General features: G+C 35.3%; 1 protein-coding gene across 1 annotated transcript in view; it reads right to left on the bottom strand.

The window, feature by feature from the left end:
- The window catches only part of PNPLA8 (patatin like phospholipase domain containing 8), a 51,882-nt gene that overhangs the window by 9,822 nt on the left and 21,052 nt on the right, over positions 1-21,008 (bottom strand). Inside the window, exons 6-8 of the mRNA XM_036762000.1 lie at positions 18,544-18,715; positions 16,038-16,095; positions 9,636-9,830 (exon numbers count right to left, since the gene is read on the bottom strand). Coding sequence (XP_036617895.1) covers positions 9,636-9,830; positions 16,038-16,095; positions 18,544-18,715 — 425 coding nt within the window. The remainder of the gene's footprint in view (positions 1-9,635; positions 9,831-16,037; positions 16,096-18,543; positions 18,716-21,008) is intronic.

The following is a 21,008-nucleotide window of genomic DNA, read 5'->3' as shown; positions in this document are numbered from 1 at the left end:
TCTATCACACCACAGCTGTCTCTCCTAGCCATCAGTGTGCTTTAGTGATATCAGATGCATAGCTGTTTATTAAAAGTTTCTTTAGGCTTCAGAAAATATAATTGCAAGAAAATTCAAATACTATCACCATTAAAAACAAAAACATCAACCATTTTTATGAAAAAGCATTCCCCAAATTGGCCTCTATGACTCACTGTCAAAGGTAATACCTTAAAATATGTGAAATAATACTGTTCTGAAAAGGTTCAGATCATTGAGGGTATCTAAAATATGTAATCAATAACAGTATTATTCTATTTTTCCAGGACTCCCTCAGTTTTGATTGGGTTAATCAATATGTTGGGTTGATCATATAGCTAGAGAGAGGAGATGAACAACCTGAAAGCTGCAGATATATTAAAAGAAAAGAAAGGACTTCAGGGCATGGCATAGACCTTCTGATTATGGGAGGAAATGTACAAAAATCAAGAATGAGGAGAAAGCATTGGATGGACTGCCAACCATTTGCAATGAAGGGAGTTAATAGTCAATCTATGCACCAGAAAGTTAATATTAAAATCAGGGCTTCATTTTCTGAAGCCACAAATTCTGAGTACCCCAATTTTGCATCTACACTTATCTATAATTTATATTTATTTACAGTTATTCACCTAGGCCAGCTTATCAATGCCTTTCCTAGACTGTAGCAGCCAGAAATGAACACAGACTCCAGATGCAGTCCAATCTGTAGGACATATAGTAGAACTATCATGCCCCTAATGCTATACGTTATGCCTCACAATGCAGCTTATGATATTAGCTTTTTTGGTTTCCATTTCACTGTTGACTCATATTGAGCTTGTAGTTCACTAAAACATCAAGATCTTTTTTCAGAAGGGATGCTGTCTAGCCACACCTCTATTTTTTAAATGTTGATTGGGGGGGGGTAGACTTTTATTTTTTATTTTTTTATTATTTTTTTATTTAATATATTTAGTTTTCAGCATTGATTTTCATAAGACTTTGAATTACTAATTTTCTCCTCATTTCTACCCTCCCCCCCACTCCAAGATGGCATATATTCTGGTTGCCCTGTTCCCCAGTCAGCCCTTCCTTCTGTCACCCCATTCCCCTTCCATCCCCTTTTCCCTTTCTTTCTTGTAGGGCAAGATAAATTTCTACGCCGTGTTGCCTGTGTATCTTATATTCTAGTTGCATGCAAAAACTTTTTTTTTTGTTTTTGAACATCTGTTTTTGAAACTTTGAGTTCCAAATTCTCTCCCCTCTTCCCTTCCCACCCACCCTCCCTAAGAAATCAAGCAATTCAACATAGGCCACATGTGTATCATTCTGTATAACCCTTCCACAATACTCATGTTGTGAAAGACTCACTATATTTTGCTCCTTCCTAACCCATCCCCCTTTATTGAACTTTCTCCCTTGACCCTGTCCCCTTTCGAAAGGGTTTGTTTTTGATTACCTCCACCCCCATCTGCCCTCCCTTCTATCATCCCCCCCTTTTCTAAATCTTCTTCTCCTTCTTTTTTCCTGTGGGGTAAGTTACCCAATTGAGTATGTATGGTATTCCCTCTTCAGGTCAAATCTGATGACAGCAAGATTCACTCAATTCCCCCTCACCTGACTTCTCTTTCCTTCCTACAGAACTGCTTTTTCTTGCCACTTTTATGCAAGATAATTTACTCCATTCTATCTCTCCCTATCTCCCTCTCTCAATATATTCCTCTCTCATCCCTTAATCTGATTTTATTTCTTTTAGATATCTTCCCTTCATATTCAACTCACCCTGTGCCCTCTCTCTCTCTCTCTCTCTATATATATATATGTATGTATATACGCATACATATATACATATATACACACTCACATATACATATATATACATAAACATATATATATATGAATATTCCCTTCAGCTACCCTAGTACTGAGGTCTCATGAATCATACACATCATCTTTCCATGTAGGAATGTAAACAAAACAGTTCAACTTTAGTAAGTCCCTTGCAATTTCTTTTTCTTGATTACCTTTTTATGCTTTTCTTGATTCTTGTGTTTGAAAGTCAAATTTTCTATTTAGTTCTGGTCTTTTCACTGAGAAAGCTTGAAAGTCCTCTAGTTTATTGAAAATCCATATTTTGCCTTGGAGCATGATACTCAGTTTTGCTGGGTAGGTGATTCTTGGTTTTAATCCTAGCCCTTTGATCTCTTAATGTAGAAGTTGCTAGATCTTGGGTTATTCTAATTATGTTTCCACAATACTCAAATTGTTTCTTTCTGGCTGCTTGCAGTATTTTCTCCTTGATCTGGGAGCTCTGGAATTTGGCGATAATATTCCTAGGAGATTTCTTTTTGGGATCTATTTGAGGAGGTGATCGGTGGATTCTTTCAATTTCTATTTTGCCCTGTGGCTCTAGAATATCAGGGCAGTTCTCCTTGATAATTTCTTGAAAGATGATATCTAGGCTCTTTTGTTGATCATGGCTTTCAGGTAGTCCAATAATGTTTAAATTATCTCTCCTGGATCTATTTTCCAGGTCAGTGGTTTTTCCAATGAGATATTTCACATTGTCTTCCATTTTTTCAATCCTTTGGTTCTGTTTTATAATATCTTGATTTCTCATAAGGTCACTAGCTTCCACTTGCTCCAATCTAATTTTTAAGGTAGTATGTTCTTCAGTGGTCTTTTGGACCTCCTTTTCCATTTGGCTAATTCTGCCTTTCAAGGCATTCCTCTCCTCATTGGCTTTTTGGAGCTCTTTTGCCATTTGAGTTAGTCTATTTTTTAAGGTGTTGTTTTCTTCAGTGTATTTTTCAGCATTTTTTTGGGTCTCCTTTAGCAAGTCATTGACTTGTTTTTCATGGTTTTCTCGCATCTTTCTCATTTCTCTTCCCAATTTTTTCTCTACTTCTCTAACTTGCTTTTCCAAATCCTTTTTGAGCTCTTCCATGGCCTGAGACCAGTTCATGTTTTTCTTGGAGGCTTTTGTTGTAGGCTCTATGACTTTGTTAACTTCTTCTGGCTGTATGTTTTGGTCTTCTTTGTCACCAAAGAAGGATTCCAGAGTCTGAGACTGAATCTGGGTGCGTTTTCGCTGCCTGGCCATATTCCCAACCAACTAACTTGACCCTTGAGTTTTTCAGCAGGATATGACTGCTTGTAGACTAAAGAATTCTATGTTCCATGCTTGGGGGGATGTGCCAGCTGTGCCACACCAGCACTCCTCCTTCCCCAAGAACCCCCAACCTGGACTGGGCCTAGATCTTCAGCAGGCTCTTCACTCCTGCTCTGATCCACCACTTAATTCCTCCCACCAGGTGGGCCTGGGGCCAGAAGTAACTGCAACTGTAGTTCTGTAGCTGCCCCACTTCTGCTGCCCCCAGGGCAGTGGCCAAACTGCGAACTCCTTTCACTCTGGCAGCTTTTCCCACTAACCTTCTCTGTTGTCTTTGGTGTTTGTGGGTTGAGAAGTCTGGTAACTGCTGCAGCTCACTGATTCAGGGTGCTAGGGCACACTCCTCCCGGCTCTTGGTCTGGTTGGTCCGCGCCGCTTACACTGGGCTCTGCTCCACTCCGCTCCCAGCTCCGTGCGGGGTAGACCTCACCCAGAGACCATCCAGGCTGTCCTGGGCTGGAGCCCTGCTTCCCTCTGCTCTTTTGTGGGTTCTGCAGTTCTAAAATTGGTTCAGAGCCATTTTTTATAGGTTTTTGGAGGGACTCAGCGGGGAGCTCACACTAGTCCCTGCTTTTCAGCTGCCATCTTGGCTCTGCCCCCTGGGTAGCTAAATGTTGATTTTTTTAATCCAAGTGTAAGATTTTACATTTATTCTTATTAAAAGTCATTTTATTAAATTTGGCTTCTAGGTCATCGAGACCTTTCTGGATCTTGCTTCTGTCACCTAATATGTTAGCTAGCTCCTCCTAGCTATGTGTCATCTAAGAATATAAAAACCATTTATGTCTTTATCTAAGTCATTGATAAAAATGTAAATAGCATTTTAATTTAAATAGATCCCTGAGGTACTGCACTAGAGATCACAATCCAAGCTGACATCAAACCAACTACTACTCTCTGGATTTGGCCATGAAACTAGTTCCAAATCTACCTAACTGTATTACTGTTCATTCTGCATTTCTTTACTTTTCCATAAGATAAGAGATTTTGTCAAATGTTTTGCTAAAATCAAACTAAACTGTGGTTATATATTTTTTAAATCTGTTTGCCTGGTAACCCTATTAAAAAAGGAAATGAATTTAGTCTGCCATGACCTGTACTTAAAGCTATGCTGGCTCTTTAGGATCACTACTTCTGTTTTTAGATAGATACTAAGCTCCCTTTAATAATCCATCTTAGAATTTCCCAAGGAATCAAAACCAAGTATACTGGTCTATGATTTGAAGATACCATTCTCTTCCCTTTTCTGAGAATCTAGTACTGTGACATATGCTAAATGATCGTTGAAAGATCAGCAATTACATTCATTAATTCATTCAGTACCCTAGAATGTACTCTATCTGGGCTTGGTTACTTGAACAGAGGAAGGACAGCCAAGTGTTACCTTACTATCTCCCGATTTATCTTGGGTTTCAGCTCTATATTAATCATTTTCGTTCTGTCCTTTTCAGTCCAAAGTTGGCTCTCCTCAGCAGAAAAAATGGAAGAAAAACAAGAACAAAGAAGCTCCATGTTCTCTCTTTTGTCCACTGTCATCATTCCATCCACCCTACACCATGGTTTCAAGCCCATGCTCTGATACCCCACTCCTTTTCCTTGATTTATCTATTCTTCCTCATTTTAAAGAATAAAATAACAATTGCCTTACTGCTTCCTCTTGCTTTGAAGGAACCATTACATCAAATCAAGAACCATTATTTGCTCTGTATTTAGCAAAAGGGATATTGTAGTGATTGTCTAGTTAACTGAAATCTATCATCGTTACGACGCAACATACTTCGGTGCTAGGTTTGTTAACTACTTTAATACTCAAATCTATTTCTTTCTCCTGTCCAGATAATCTGTAGTTTTTTCCTGATTATATCCCTTCTGTTTCTTCATCTATCAATCTTTACCTAAATTGTTCTCCATTATGCACTGTCTTCATAATATACACTTACTGTTCTGCCTATACCCACTCCCTTTATCTATTCTTTTTCCTTCTGTACAGTTATATTCCAGTCATGGATCTCATCCCACAAATTCCCTGTAATACTAAGATCAAAACTGTTTTCTTACATTAGGATTTCTCATTCGTGTTATTTCTTATCCTTATTTTGTGCATTAGTATATCAACATCTACATATCAGTTTTATTACTAACACTGAATTTTATTTTCAGTGAATTTCTGCGTGTTTCTACTGCTAGTCTTCCAACATTATAGTTATTTTCTATGTAGTACCTAGTTTGGGGGCCATAAGGAGGCAGATTTTTTACTTTCCTTCTTTTTCAGTTAAAAGTCCTTTTGATTAGCTTTTCAAAACTCTGGGCAAATGGATTTTGTATTACACTCTTCTTAGGAACGCTCTCACTGGCCCAAATCCTCTTTTTAAACTTGAGAAATCCAAAATCTATTGATAGATATGTATCTTCTTAAATATTCTCAATCCTGCCTTTATTTTTTGAAGCTCTTCCTTGCGATCAGCTACATGATGAAACTGATACCTACACTCTTAATATTTGTTTTGCTAACATGTTCTAGAGCAGAGATTTCCAAATAACCTCACTGCTTAAGGGAAGTTAGGGGGCAGGTAGAAGCGCTAAAATTAGCAGACATCTTCCAGCATAATTCCACATTAAAATATCCACTTTATATCAAATAAGAACAAATTCCAAATTAAAGTCAACAAAAACAAGACTAACACTGAGAATTTGCTCCAATTGATAGTGAATGTAGCTCAACTATTATTTAATATAGCATGTGCAAATTAAGTCAAATTTGAGTTGATGTATATCAAATGTTAATTTGGGTATAATCTTCCACCATTACTGTCAGTAACATGACATACAAAGAAGATGGATTCGAGGTATACAAACTTGAAGTTAAATGATCTTTGTATGGAAGTTAAAAGTACCCATGATAGCTGTTAAAATTCTAAGTAGCATTAATTTTAGTAAGTTCAATATAAAAAGCTAGTTTGCAAAAAAGCCTCCACAGCTTTTAAAATTTTTAAATAAACAGCAAATGGTTATAGTTTTAAATTTATTAAAATTAATAGTTTTAAATTTTATTGCTTAATTTTTGAAGTGATTTTTTTAGCATAGATTGTCTAATAAAAAGTGAAAGGACATGACTTTTTTTGGTTATGAAAAAAAGTGGGGAGTAGCATTGCTTAGAAACTACTGCCCTAGGGTGTCAGTTTCACTTCCTTGTCCTTCCTTATCAATCAGTAATCCTGGCAAGTGTCATTTGTGTTCATGAGTATTACAAGAAGTAAACAGAGGTCCTTCAAATTTTATGAATCTTGGGAGGTTCTTTATTATGTCCTGGATATATGCAAGAGTTTATAATACCCATAGGATAAAGGAAGATTGGGGTCAGTATGAATCAAAATAAAGGAAATTAAACTTACTATTTTCCATATAGAAAAATGCTTCACGTAATAGTTATTTTATGTATATCTAATTTTACATTTAATCACCAGCAAGGAATCTTTTTTCCCAGAACTGAAACCATTTTCCCACTAAATCTGAAAGGGGAGGTGGCAACTATATTACATCCATGTATTACTTGTATAATTTATTCCATTTTAGTAGCTAAAATTTGGGGTTGGTGTAGGATTTTATGCAGGAAAATTACTTCTATTTGCAGCTCCTACCTAGGAGAACCAAGAAAACTTCTCAAGATTCAGTTTTTAACAACAGGCTATGAGCCTAATGTTTATCCTGGTGCAGCTGCTTGGTAAGAACAACTGAAGAAATATGAGCAATATGAGCATTCAAGCATAGTACTCTTTTTATTTTTGGAAATTAAGTTGCTATAGATTTCGAAATGTACTGAAGTGTAATTACCAAGGTTTCTTCTCAAACTGTGGAAGGTGGGAAAGTATATATGAAGAGGGAAAATATCCAAGTAACAATTGTAAGATTTTTCACATATTGTACCAATCTTTCCCCATTATAATACATTCTACCTATTAATACAGAATCTATTCCAGTTGAGTGCTTTAATTTTTAAGTTACATAAACTATATTTGTTGTGTATATGTAAAGATCATATGAAAACTTCACTTTTATCTAATCAACCTCAGAATGGATTTTGGATTTTCAAGGTTATGATTAAATTCACAAAAATGGTCAACTGTGAAATGAAACCCTAAACATACTTAGGATATTAAAGCAAGAAACCAGTGACAATGAGATAGCTTGATTTTTTAAAATCATTAGATCTTTTTTAAGAGAGTGGTTAAAGTAGAGAATGAAACTGGACTGAGAGAAAGTAGATTTGGGTTCTAGTCCTCACTCTCCTATTAATTTGCTATGCATTCTTAAAGAATGACAAAATTGGACCAAATGATCTGTAACGTCTGTTCCAGCCCTACAATTCAAAAATGCTATGATTCTGTGATACAGTGAAATTAAATAAAGATAAATTCTTAACAGAGACTCAGACATAGGTTACCAAAAGAAACTTCCAAAATGTACACTACAGTCTACCCCAATCATTTCTTAGTTTATTGACTAGGTCAATTTGGGATATACATTGCAGTGTACATCTTGGAGTAAATTTAGCTCTTAGATGCAATTTTTTATTATTCTAGACTTTCATAAACAGTTTAGCATAAATAAAACCTGATGACAGGAACACCATATTTTAGGTCATAACTCAAAGAGTTATGAATGAACTTATGTATATTTTGATATTAAGTAAACTGTATTTCATTTTAAGACTAATTAATATCTATATTGTTCCTTCTGATAAAATACAAAACTATTAAAAGTTTTAGAAATTATTTCAAATAAAATTCTTTCTTCTGGTACTATAAACATTTGAGAAACGTAGTCCACAAAGGATGGCACATTATATGAATGATTTAATTTTGAAGACCATAACAAGAGTCTTCCCACTCACCTGCCCCTAAGTTGGGGCAGTCTAAAAAAATTCAAGTAAAGATTTGGTGGAACGTGTTTTTGTAATCAAAACATTTTAATATGTTAAATCCCAACCAATCTTTCACAGACATTTACTTATTTTCTTTTAAAACTCATGGTTATAAAAGATACTAAATACAAAGGATTATCCCATAGAAACTTGCAACTTTTAAAAATGTTGTTATAAACACTTTGCACGTTTTAAACAGTATAACTTCAAGATGATTGAGCATTGTATGTAGTGAGCATTACAGGACTTAGTCTCTTAAGTTAAAGGCTTTGAGTAAAAAGTGATTAAGCATAATATAGACAGAATAATGGCCTTTTAATAAATTTTAAGGAATGCTACTTAGTGATATGCCTCTATCCGAACAAATGAATTACATAACTTTCTGATATTCCATAAATACTATGACCAATGAAACTGTAAACTACTTATTACTATTTAAATGAAAAGTCTATTTTAAGCAATCTTAACAAAACAAATCCATGGTAGAAATAAATACCTGGAGAGCTAATGCTCTCAATGCAGGAAAGGAAAGAAGGGAAGAGGAAGAAAGGGAAGTGACTTGCACAACTCAACAACGACTGATTAATTAAACGAAGAGAAAGATGGAATCTTATTTAGTTCTGTAACTAAAAGGATCCTATCAGTCTCAAGAAAACAAATATACAAAATAAAGAAAATATCTTTCTCCGATGATACCTTTTAAACTTATCTTTAGATGTGGAAATAAAGTACTTTAAGAGATGAGGAGAATGTGAAACTTAGCTACAAAAATGGCATTTTTTAAATGTTATTAGAGTTTATAACACCAATTGTCAAGGGTGTCATACATTAATATGGCTTAATGTTAATCAGTTTTCTTTTGGATTGCTTTTGAATTCTACAGAAGCAAGAAAAGAATGCTTCGGTTATATGTGAGGCCTCATTTAAAGCTACTCTGAATTCAATACAACATCTCTACAATATTCTACAGAAAAAAAGAATGTTTTTACAAAATAAAGTTTTTCTGAAACATCAGAAAGCTCAAATACTTTACTGATATTACCTTGATTTTCTACAATGAGATAGTAATATGTCTATGTTACAAAGGGGAAAAATGATAGAAAGAAGCTTTTTATGACATAGAAGAAGACTACTCAAAAAATTCTATTTTTAAGAGCATTCTTCATTGCATGTAACCACTCAACTTTAATTACGTCCACCATCTGGTCAGGATGTCAAGAAACTAAGTTCACTATAAATCTTTACCCCATCTACAAAGTCAAACACTAATCACTTATTCAATTTTTTTATCATTTTTTTTTTTACTGTTGGGCATGAATCAGTTCTAAATAAAATAATGTGTGAAACTCACAGGCTGATTAAAACAAATGAATGTTTTAGTTATTTGGCTATTACATATTCTTATAAAAAAAACTTTACAAAGCCCTATGAAGGCTATAATGATTCTCCTCCACCCCTCATCCCCAATGCTTTAGGTTTAAGTTCAGTAATTCCTTTAGTTTTTTTAAATTAATATGTACAATTATTCCAGTTAAAACTTACTTGATGAAGGTCATTTCCTAATACATATTCTGCAAAGTAACCAGGGGCAGCAGATGATGCTCGAATAGCTTGCCATATTTTGTGGTGACATCCTCCCAAATAGTGTGAAGTGACTCCAGGATAATGACCATAGTTTCTGAACACAAATGCTTTTGGTGTTACTCCTCTGTTTACAAGAGTACTTACTGCTGCCACCTATTAAAAATTTAAAAAGAAAAAGAGCTATTACAAGACCTCTCCAAAGGCTCTATATGTCTAGGGATTGAGATAAACATATTTCTTTTCAGGAATTAACTTTATAAGAAAGAAAATTTGGTTTATCTAACACATGCTTGTATATAGAGAAATAAAATAATACTTCTGAGAAAGTAACTATGAGAAACATGATTGAAGGATCGTTTTGCCCACATAAAAATGGTTACTTAAGAAACACACCCTAGTACACATTTCTAAAACTTTTAAATAATAATTCATAGTTATTAGTAGTAATAAACACCTTTTAAAAATCAGTGCATAATTGATTTTTTAAAAGGGAGTATAACTACACTCATAAGAGCATTTTACAAAGTAGTCTTTATTCTATGATCTCTGACATAAACTATATTATAAACTCATCTCTTTATAACTATATTTATTAGGAATATGGTGAATCAATAGTAATTTTAAAAGAAAAATTGTGTGACTGATAACACTAGGTTTTAGAAGTGTGGAATTATGACAAAAAGTTGTAAATTAAGTTGGTAAGACATTTTTTAAAAGCTATTTAATGTGATGGTTATCTGCAATATAGTTAAAGATTTCTTTTCCAAATACCAATTTGCTTTGCTGTACTACCTAACTCTTGAATTCTTATGTGCTTTTCACAAATTACTATTTGTGTGTCATTGGTTATAAGAGGAACCTAGTGAAAAAGACTTGATGAATCAAGTTAACACCAAATCTGCCCCTTGAAAAATATTTCAAAGTGGTATTCATCTTACTGATAGTTCAAAAAGTCATTTTCTTTTCTAGGGGGAATACATTATAAAAAATACTCTACACTATTTGCCTCTGATCAAACATTTATACAAAAACAAAAGTTTGGCTGGTGGTAAGACATTATCTTTGGCTAACTGAAATAACTTAATGGAATCTTCTTCCTATGAAAAACAATTTCTGACGTAAACTTTATTAATGAAACAAGTACAAGGCCTGTTTTCTTGCATTCCTTTCCTCTGCTGCTCCTTGCTTTTTTTACTCAAATCCTGGACTGAGAATATCTACTTTCAGAATGACAAAGTCCCAGTATCTCAGAGTTGGAAGGGATATCAAAGGCCATTTAATCTAACACATACCTAAACAAGAATCCCTTGTACAGCCTAAGTGACAAGAGATCATTTAGCTTTGCCTTAAGACCAATAGTGAGGAGGAACTCCCTCTCTGAGTAGCAAATTCCCTTTTTTGGATAGATCTTATTAGAAGTTTTGACTTCAACCAAGTATAAATCTCTCTTTCTCTCTCTCTGTTCAACTTCTACCTATTCAAATCTATTCTCCTTCCAAAAAGACAACTGTCCTATCACTCATAAATCTTCCTATCCCTAGGTCAAATATTTCTAGTTCCTTGAACTGTTCCTCAAGTGACATGATATCAAGGCTTTTGATCATCTTAGCTGCCCTCCTACAAGACTCGAGAGAAGCATAAAAAGGTAAACAGGAAAGAGAATCATAAGAGATTCAATAAGGTTAAATTGATTACATTCCTACATTAGAAGATGATCCTTGTGACTCCTACGAACTTTAACTTTATTTGGGCAGTTGGAAGGAGTATACGCATGGACAGAGGGCACAGTCGTGAGTTGACTATGATGGGATGATAGCTAAAAAAAAAATTAAGGGGTGAAAAAGAGGGATGTGCTGGGAGAAGGGGAGGAGGCAGAATAGGGTAAGTTATCTCACATAAAAGAGACACTAAAGAGCTTTTACAGTGGAGGGGAAAAGGGTGGTGGTGGCAGACAATACTTGAATCTTACCCTCATCGGAAATGGCTCAAAGAGGGAATAACATAGATAATCAGTTACAGAAATCTATTTTACCCTATAGGGAACTAGGAGAGAAAGGGGAGAAGAGAAGGGGAGGGAGACTGACAGAAGGAAGGACAGATTGGGGGAGGCGGTGGTCAGAAGCATAACACTTTTGAGGACAGGTAGGGTGAAAAGAGAGAGAGAGAAAAGGCTAAATGGGGAAAATAGGAGGAAAGGAAATATACAGTAATCATAACTGTGAAAAATTTTTTACAGAAAGTTTCTTTGATAAATGCCTCATTTCTCAAATATATAAAGAATCAAATTTATAAGAATATAAGGCATTCCTCAATTTATAAATGGTCAAAGGATATGAACAGGCAGTTTTCAGAAGAAGAAATAAAAGCTTACTATAGTCATGAAAAAATGCTCCAAATCACTGATTAGAGAAATGAAAATTAAAACAACTCTGAGGTTGTTTTAAGAGATTTGCTAATATGAGATTGGCTAATATGACAGGAAAGGAAAATGACAAATGTTAGAGGGGATGTGGGAAAACTGGGACACTGAACCACTGCTGGTAGTTGTGAACTGATCCAATCGTTTTAGAGAACAATTTGGAACTATGGGCTATACAAGGGCTAACATGTATACATTATATAGCATATAACATATATATGGGCTAACAAGGGCTATAAAACCATGCATATCCTTTGACCCAGCGTTACCACTAGTAGGTCTGTATCCCAAAGAGATCATAAAAAACGGAAAAGGACATGTATATACAAAAATATTTATAGCAATTCTTTTTGTAGTGCTTAAGAACTTGAAATTGAGGGGATGCCCATCAATTGGAGAATGACTGAATAAGTTACTGTATATGACTTGTGATGTGCTATTGTGCCATACTGCTGTGCTATAAAAAATAATGAGCAGGATGCTCTCAGAAATACCTGGAAAGACCTGGAGTGATGCAAAGTGAAATGAGCAGAAGAACCAAGAGAACACTGGACACAGTAACAGCAACACTGTGCAATGATTAACTGTGAATGACTTAGCTATTCTCATCAATACAATGATCCAAGATAATTCCAAAGGACTTAAGAAAAATGCCATCCAATCCAGAGAAAAAACTGATGGAGTTTGAATGCAGATTGGAGCCTACTTTCTTTATTTTTCTTGTTTTGGTTTTTGGTCTGTTTTTTCTTTTACAACATGATTAATATGGAAATATGTTTTGCATGACTGCACGTGTATAAAAGGGAAGAAAAGAGGGAAAGAATTTAGAACTTAACGTTTTTAAAAAAACTACTGTTAAATATTGTTTTTACATGTAATTGGAAAAAAATAAAATACTTTTAAAAATAATTCAGATACTGTATTAATAAAGCACCTTCGCACCTCCCTCATTCTTGATGCAACAGAGATTGTGATAGGAATTGCACTTATGATTTTATTACTATGGTATGATATGCTACTTTATATTCCTCAGATGAGCAAACTCCCTCTATTAGTGCAGGTAAGCGCCTTCTTTGTAAGTCTCTAATCTTAGCTGGCTAGAGCACTAAGAGTTTAAGTGACTTGCCCAGAGTCACACATTCAAAAGTATGTCTTCCTGGCTGAGACAAGTTCTCTCTTCATTATGTCATGATGCCACTCTTATATGATCTAAGATAATAACTTTTCTGGCCACCATATCACTGCTGAATCATATAAAGCTTATAGTCCACTAAAACCCTTAGATTTTTCAGATCAACTATTTGACCTCTTCTTTCCCCTAGAACTTTTATTTGTAATATTGTTCAACTGAAGTCTAAGACTAAATTTTTTTTTAATTAAGTTTCACCTTATTAGATTTGGCTCAACATTCTAATTTGTCAAGATCTTTCTGGATATGGACTTTAATTTGTATTGGCTGTCCCTCCCACTTTTTTGTCATCTTCTAATTTGATTAATATGACATGTAGATCTTTATTCAAGTCATTACTAAAATGTTAACATAGGATTCATAGTTAGATCTCCAAGACACATTCCTGGAGTAATCTTTCTAAGTGGAAATTTGAATCATTCAACCAGATCCAAAGTCTCTACTTGTACTATCATCTACCACATATTCTCCCCAACTCAAAGTCAACAAGCATTTATTAAACATCTATTACGTGCCAAGAACTGTGCTAAATGCGAGGGAAGAAAAGGCAAAGAACTGTTCTGCTCTTAAGGAATGCACATTCTAATGGGGGAAATAACACAAAACAACTTAAGTACAAACAGAATATAGACAGGATAAATTGGAAATAAACTTAAAAAAGGCATTAAGATTAAGGAGGACTAGGAAAGGCTTTCAGAAGGTAGGACTTTACCTGAGACTTGAAGGAGGCCAGGAAAGTCAGGAATCAAGATGAGGAAGGAAGAGAGTTTCAAGAAAGTAAGACAGCCAGTGAAAATGCTTGGTGTCAGGAGATGGGAGTATCAGGGAGGCTAGTATCATTGTATCATAGACTAGCTGGGCAGGGTAAGGGGAAGAAAGGAGTGAGTAAGGTATAAGAAGACTGGCGATATATAAGGAGTCAGGTTATAAAGAGCTTTAGAAACCAAACAGAAGATGTTATATTCAATCCTGGAGGTGACAGGTAACCACTGGGTTTTACTTAATAGGGTAGTGGCATGCTCAGATCTGCTCATCAGGAAGATCCATCTGACAGTTGAATGGAAGATGGACTAGAGTAGGGGAGATACAGAGGCAGAGATTAAACATAAGGCTATTGTAATAGTCCAGATGTGAAGTGATGAGAGCCTGCACCAGGGTGTAGTTGCATTAGAAGAGAGAAGGTACATATGAGATACATTAGAGCATTAGAAACAACAAGATTTGGCAAAAGATTGTATATGTGGGGAGGGAGTGAGAGTGAGGTTGTGAGCCTGGGTAACCGGGAGGATGGTGGTGCCCTTGACAGTAAAAGGGAAGTTAGGAATGGGGAGAGTTTGGGGGGAAATCAACTAATCAAACATTTCTTAAGCATCTTCTAGATAATGAGTTCAGGTTTGGACTTTCTGAGTTTAAGATATCTAAAAGATATCTAATTTGAGATGTCCAATAAGCCCCTAGAAATGTGAGACAAAGTCAGTAGAGTGATTAGGGCTAGATAAATATACCTCGGAATCATCTGCACAGAGATGTTCTTTGAATACATGGAAGCCAATGAGATCAATAAATGAAATAGTATAGAGGGAGAAGAGAAGTGGTCCTAGCGTTAAACCCTGGGCAGACACCTATGCTATTAATCATATTAATATTAGGCATGACCTGGCTGAAGATTCAGTAAGAGAGACTAAGATAGACAGGAGAAAAACCAGGAGACAGCAGGCACAAAAACCTAGCGACTAAAATTATCAAGGAGAAGAGGGTGACTGACTGTCAAAATGCTGCAAAGAGGTCGGAAGAAATAAGATTGAGAAAAGGTCACCAGATTTGGCAAATTAAAGAATTAACTTTGAAAAGAGCAGTTTTTTGATGATGATGTCAGAAGCCAGGCTATAGAGTTAAGAGAGTGTGAGCAAATGAAGTTGGAGCATTGATTGTGTAAGTTTAGCCAAGAAAGAGAAGAGAGATACGAGACAATAACTAGTGGAGATGGCTGGATCAAGTGAGAGTTCTCTGAGGACAGGGGGGAGACAGGCATATGTGAAGGCAGTAGGAAAGGAACCAGTAGATAGGGAAAGATGGACAATAAATAAAAGATTGGAGATGATTGAAGAAGCAATGTGCTGGAGAAGAAAGGATGGAACAGGATCAGTCGCGCATGTAGAGGTGTTTGCCTTCCTTGGCAAGAAGGGCCACTTCTATGTAAGATAAGCAAAGGAGGAGACAGCAGCAAAAAATCATTTGAGTAATGTAACATATGAGAAGATAGAGTTCTTGGTACATAACTTCAAATATTTCCAGTGAAATTTGAGACAAAGTTCTCAGCTAAGAGGGTGGAGAGGTGCAGCTATGTGAGGTTTGAGGAAAGATGCAAAGGTTTAGTTAAGTTCCTTCATTGAGTGGGCCAGAAAATCAATTACAGATAAGTCAATCAATCGTCAATAATCAATCATAATCAAAAGTAAATGGATTCAAACATTTTGCTAAAATTTAGATAAATTATATCTATTGTAATTCCTTGGTCTACTGAAAAAAGGAACTGAAGTTGGCCTGGAATGTAATGTTTTTTCTATTACACCACTCTAGACCATCATAAAGTTTATCATTTTATATTATTTTTTTAAAATCAGGCATTTATAAAACCTGGTTAGAAATGGGATTCAGAAAAAAAGAGCTCTAATACTTCTTCTTTTAAAAAGTACTTATAAATAATAAAATATTTTCCTATAGTTTCACAGTCATATGACTCTACACTTACCTTAGGAGATTTAGGATTTCTTGCTGTTTCAATCATTAGATCAGATCCCATTCTATCCCTTTATAAAATAACAAATAGTAAATTATATCCAAGTGATCACATTTTAGAAATGTAGGTGATACAAAAACTTATTTTAAAGTGCATTTAAAAAGTGATTACATTTTAAACTATCATATATGAAAGCATTTCCTAAACAATATGGCTGTGCCCCCAAAATATGGGAAGATAATAAAACGAGCAGTAACTATTTCTCTTCATGGAGACTAAAATTTGATAAACGAGATAAGACTAACATACATGACACAATTCTTTATGCCCCAAATATTTCTGTCTAGAGGGAGGATGAATGTTGAGTTGCTTAAAAAAAAAAAAAAGCTATTTCATTTAAGGATCCCCATAGTCAAGTACATAAAAGACACTGAGTAAATACCTCTTAGTTGAATAATCTAGAGAAGCTGGTAAGCAAAGTGTTCAATTAGTTGAGTTTAGTTTTAAAATTTACATTCTATCACATTTAATACTATCCTACATTATGGAAACGTGAGCTATTTGGTTAAATTTCAGGAAAATTAAGGCTTTAGAAGACAAAATAAGTGAATAGGAACTTGGGGGGAAAAGAGCGACCAAGTTATTAGTGGCCATTTTTAAAAGTAATTTTTTTTAATTAAGCACAAAACTCTGTACTATATATTAATATATTTTAGTCCCAGTGTACATCTGAATATTCTATGTGCTGTTTTGGTATTTTTTTTCAAGCCCCTTATAAAGATACCTTGTACTAGTTTAAATATAAAAGAGATCTTGAAAAGGACCTGAGTTCACTTATATTGGGCTTGGCACCATGCCCTGGAGTTCATTAGGTTAGGCCTTTGTGATCAGTAATAAATCGGACATTCTTTTAATGGGACCTCCCTTTCTCAGGTTTCTTCAGTATGCAAATCTGAGGTATTATATCTGAGGTATATAAACAGCATGCCTCAGCTCAGCTCATCTCTAATGGTGCTGGAGTAATTACTCTCTAAGAAAAATATGACTTAACCAGTAAAGGGCTTTTGAAAGTGTTTGTCTTAGTCTGCATAAAGAATTTTACTGAACTAAGAATCCTCATTTGGATAGTATAATTAATGAAGGCAGTGAGGTATAATGAGAACAGCTTTTGGACTGAGCTCAAGAGAGACCAGGGTTCAAAGTGTACCTCTGACACTTTACTGATTGTGTGACCATTGGCACAGTCACTCAGCCTTAGTTTCCTCGTCTGTAAAAACAAGGATAATAATTCTGTAGCTACTTCACAAACCTGTTATGGGAATCAAGTGAGATAATATATGTAAACTTCTTTGCAAAACTTACAGCTACTATACTACACCGAATTTATTATATAAATGTCTATCAGATGAACATTCAGGAACCAGGTTTCACTATTAACTCAAAAATAATTAAATCAACAAACCACTATAATGAGGAGTTAGGCAAATATTTTAGTCTACTTTGCTTCAGTCTCAATGGTGTTCTAGAAATTAACCCAAACTTTTATAATATCTTTGCTACTTTTTATATGAAGCAGCTTATTACAGGTCCCCACTGTACTTCTTAACACCTATTTTTCTAGCTTTTAGTTTTCATGCTTGTTTATTTTTAGTATTTGATTGGAAAGAGAAAATGTGGCAGCCAAGATTAATCCTATATTAACGTGGTAGGCTTAAAAGTGAGCATGCCTGTAATTCCAAGTAGCACGAAATAATAATAAAGATGTTTTTTTCTATTTAAATTTTAGGTATGAGACCTAAGTCTGCATGCTGATTCTGCCACTTATAAATCATATTAGCCAGGCAAATCATTTCATTTCTTTGGATCATAGTGTTTATTCATCTGTAAAAATAGGGATGAGGATCTGTTCACTATATAACTTTACAAGGGTGTTGTAAGAAAAACACTTTTTAAACTTTAATGTGTTACAATATGTGACCTATTATTATTTTACAAGAAACTGACTGCTAGCAGTGTCAAACTATGCATAACCAAAAATATTAGCAAATCATACAGGGAAAAGAAGACTAATTTTTGCAGTTAGTCAGAGGGCACAGAAAAAAACTAATTTTTCTTCTAGAAACAATTTTATACTGCTTTTACTTACTTCATAACTTCTTGGGAAAACTACTTCGACATCATTTTAAAAACCATGTAGATTACCATCTATTAAATAAAAATCATCACTAACAAATTCTAAAAGTAATTTCTAATGGTTTTAAATATTACTTAAAAATAAAAATCACTGTAAATGATTCAAACTATACTTATCAGGAAAATCGCAGTGAGAATTATGTGACATTCTGGGGATAATTATAAATTAAAATCAGTCCACCAAAACTCAGCTTTCTCTGAAGATATTATATCACTATAAGAGCCAGTCACAATCACCTGTTCTAAAAGATGACAAAACTATCGATACTGTTTGAGCACCTCGAATAAAAACTGACTAAAATGACATATGGAAATGGCAACTTACTTAAGTATTTTTTCCCAGGTTTCACTGTCATAAAATGCATGGCTCCATCCCATTTTGACTGTTCCAACAATAAGATTCTGGGTAAATACATCTGTTCCTAACTTTCGATAAAGTTCCTCACAATCATCCAGATGCAAATGAAATAATCCCAACATAAAAGCTAATATGGCACCTAAAACAAAGAATGTCAATATATAAAATCTGTAAGTTTTTCAAGAAAAAAAATGAACCAAGTTTTAATCAAAACAGAAGAAATTATACACATAATAGTATCTATTTTCCATTAAGTGACACAAGGGAAATTTACTGTAATACATAACTTTACTAGAATGAAATGACCACATAGCTTTGATAGCTGAATGTGTCATCTGACAAAGCTACCAACTCATCATTCCTCTAAACTAGTCTAGGGAAGTTGTGTAGGTACATGGAACGTTTTTAAAAAGCTCATTTACAATTAACAATAAGCAAATACTGCCACCTAGTGTGTGTTAAATTAAATTGAGCCTAAGCTAACAAAAAAAATTTTAAAAGAGGGATTAATAAAAATATTTTAAATTGTCACTAAATAACCTGGGATAGTAATAATTGGGATACAACTCAGAGAAAAAAGAGTAAAATAGCATGAAAATATTTTTCTGAATATATATATATACTATGTTTTGTCATGTCATCATGACTAACATAATAAGGTCAAATTTCCTCTGAACTGTCATTCTACTCTGAAAGTAGTTGCAACTATGATACAGCATCATCAACTTGGTATCACTTTCTTTGTTACTGGGATTACTAGAAAGAAAAAAATAGTATCCTTACTCAAACTATTTATTTATGTTGCCACATAAATCTAAGTTCTAAACTAATATGTATTCATTAGCTTGCCAAAAATGAGAAAAATACAATTAAAAAACTAAGGAAGTCTTAAATGTACAAATAAAGAAGAAAAAATATCTAAAGAGGCGAGAATATAGACCTATATCAGAAGGACAGAGAGTAGAAAATGTGAAGGAAGGGGAAATGAGAAGAAAAACCATAAGGGCTAAGTAACAGACGAAGTAATTTCTAAAAAGGAGGAAGCAAGGTCCACTGATGATAAAGTAGCTGTTTGTGGTACAAAGAATGATAATTCAGACATGTATGTGCCTTCAAGTGAACAAACATATAATAAAAGTCAGAGAAAGAAGAAAAAAGTGATAATGGTCATAAGACAATAGAAAAAACAATGGATTTGGAGTCAGAGGATATGAATTTAAATATCAATCTCTGAAGATGGCGGCTGGTAAGCAGGGACTGGAGTGAGCTCCGTACCGAGCCCCTCTAAAAACCTATAAAAAATGGCTCTGAACCAATTCTAGAACGGCAGAACCCACAGAACAGCAGAGGGAAGCAGGGCTCCAGCCCAGGACAGCCTGGATGGTCTCTGGGTGAGGTCTATCCCACATGGAGCTGGGAGCTGGGAGCTGGGAACGGAGTGGAGCAGAGCCCAGCCTGAGCGGCGTGGACCATCCAGACAAGAAGCCGGGCGGAGGGGGCCCTAACGCCCTGGATCAGTGAGCTGCGACAGTTACCAGACCCCTCGACCCACAAACACCAAAGACTGCGGAGAAGGTTAGTGGGAAAAGCTGCCGGAGTAGAAGGAGTTCAGGGTTTGGCTTCCAGCCCCAGGGGCAGCGGAGGTGGGGCAGCTACAGCTGTTGTTACTTCCGGCTCCAGGCCCACCTGGTGGGAGGAATTAAGTGGCAGATCAGAGCAGGGGTGCACCGCCTGCCGAAGACCTAAGCCCAGTTTGGATTTGGGGTTCTTGGGGAAGGAGCAATGCTGGTGTGGCAGAGCTGGCACCTCCCCCCCAAACGTGGAACATAGAACTCTGTAGTCTACAAGCAGTCATACCCTGCTGAAAAACTCAAAGGTCAAGTTAGTTGGCTGGGAATATGGCCAGGCAGCGAAAACGCACCCAGATTCAGTCTCAGACTTTGCATTCTTTCTTTGCTGACAAAAGACCAAAACATACAGCCTGAAGAAATCAATAAAGTGCAAGAGCCTACACCAAAAGCCTCCACGAAAAACATGAACTGGTCCCAGGCCATGGAAGAGCTCAAAAAGGATTTGGAAAAACAAGTTAGAGAAGTAGAGGAAAAATTGGGAAGAAAAATGAGAAGGATGCGAGAAAACCATGAAAAACAAGTCAATGACTTGCTAAAGGAGACCCAAAAAAATACCGAAAAATACACTGAAGAAAACAACACCTTAAAAAACAGACTAACTCAAATGGCAAAAGAGCTCCAAAAAGCCAATGAGGAGAAGAGTGCCTTGAAAGGCAGAATTAGCCAAATGGAAAAGGAGGTCCAAAAGACCACTGAAGAAAATACTACCTTAAAAATTAGATTGGAGCAAGTGGAAGCTAGTGACTTTATGAGAAATCAGGATATTATAAAACAGAACCAAAGGAATGAAAAAGTGGAAGA

The sequence above is a fragment of the Trichosurus vulpecula genome, chromosome 5 (genome assembly GCF_011100635.1).
Source record: "Trichosurus vulpecula isolate mTriVul1 chromosome 5, mTriVul1.pri, whole genome shotgun sequence".
Taxonomy (NCBI): Eukaryota; Metazoa; Chordata; class Mammalia; order Diprotodontia; family Phalangeridae; genus Trichosurus; species Trichosurus vulpecula.
Note: the sequence above shows the minus strand (reverse complement) of the source record. Positions and strands in the feature narration are given on the sequence as shown.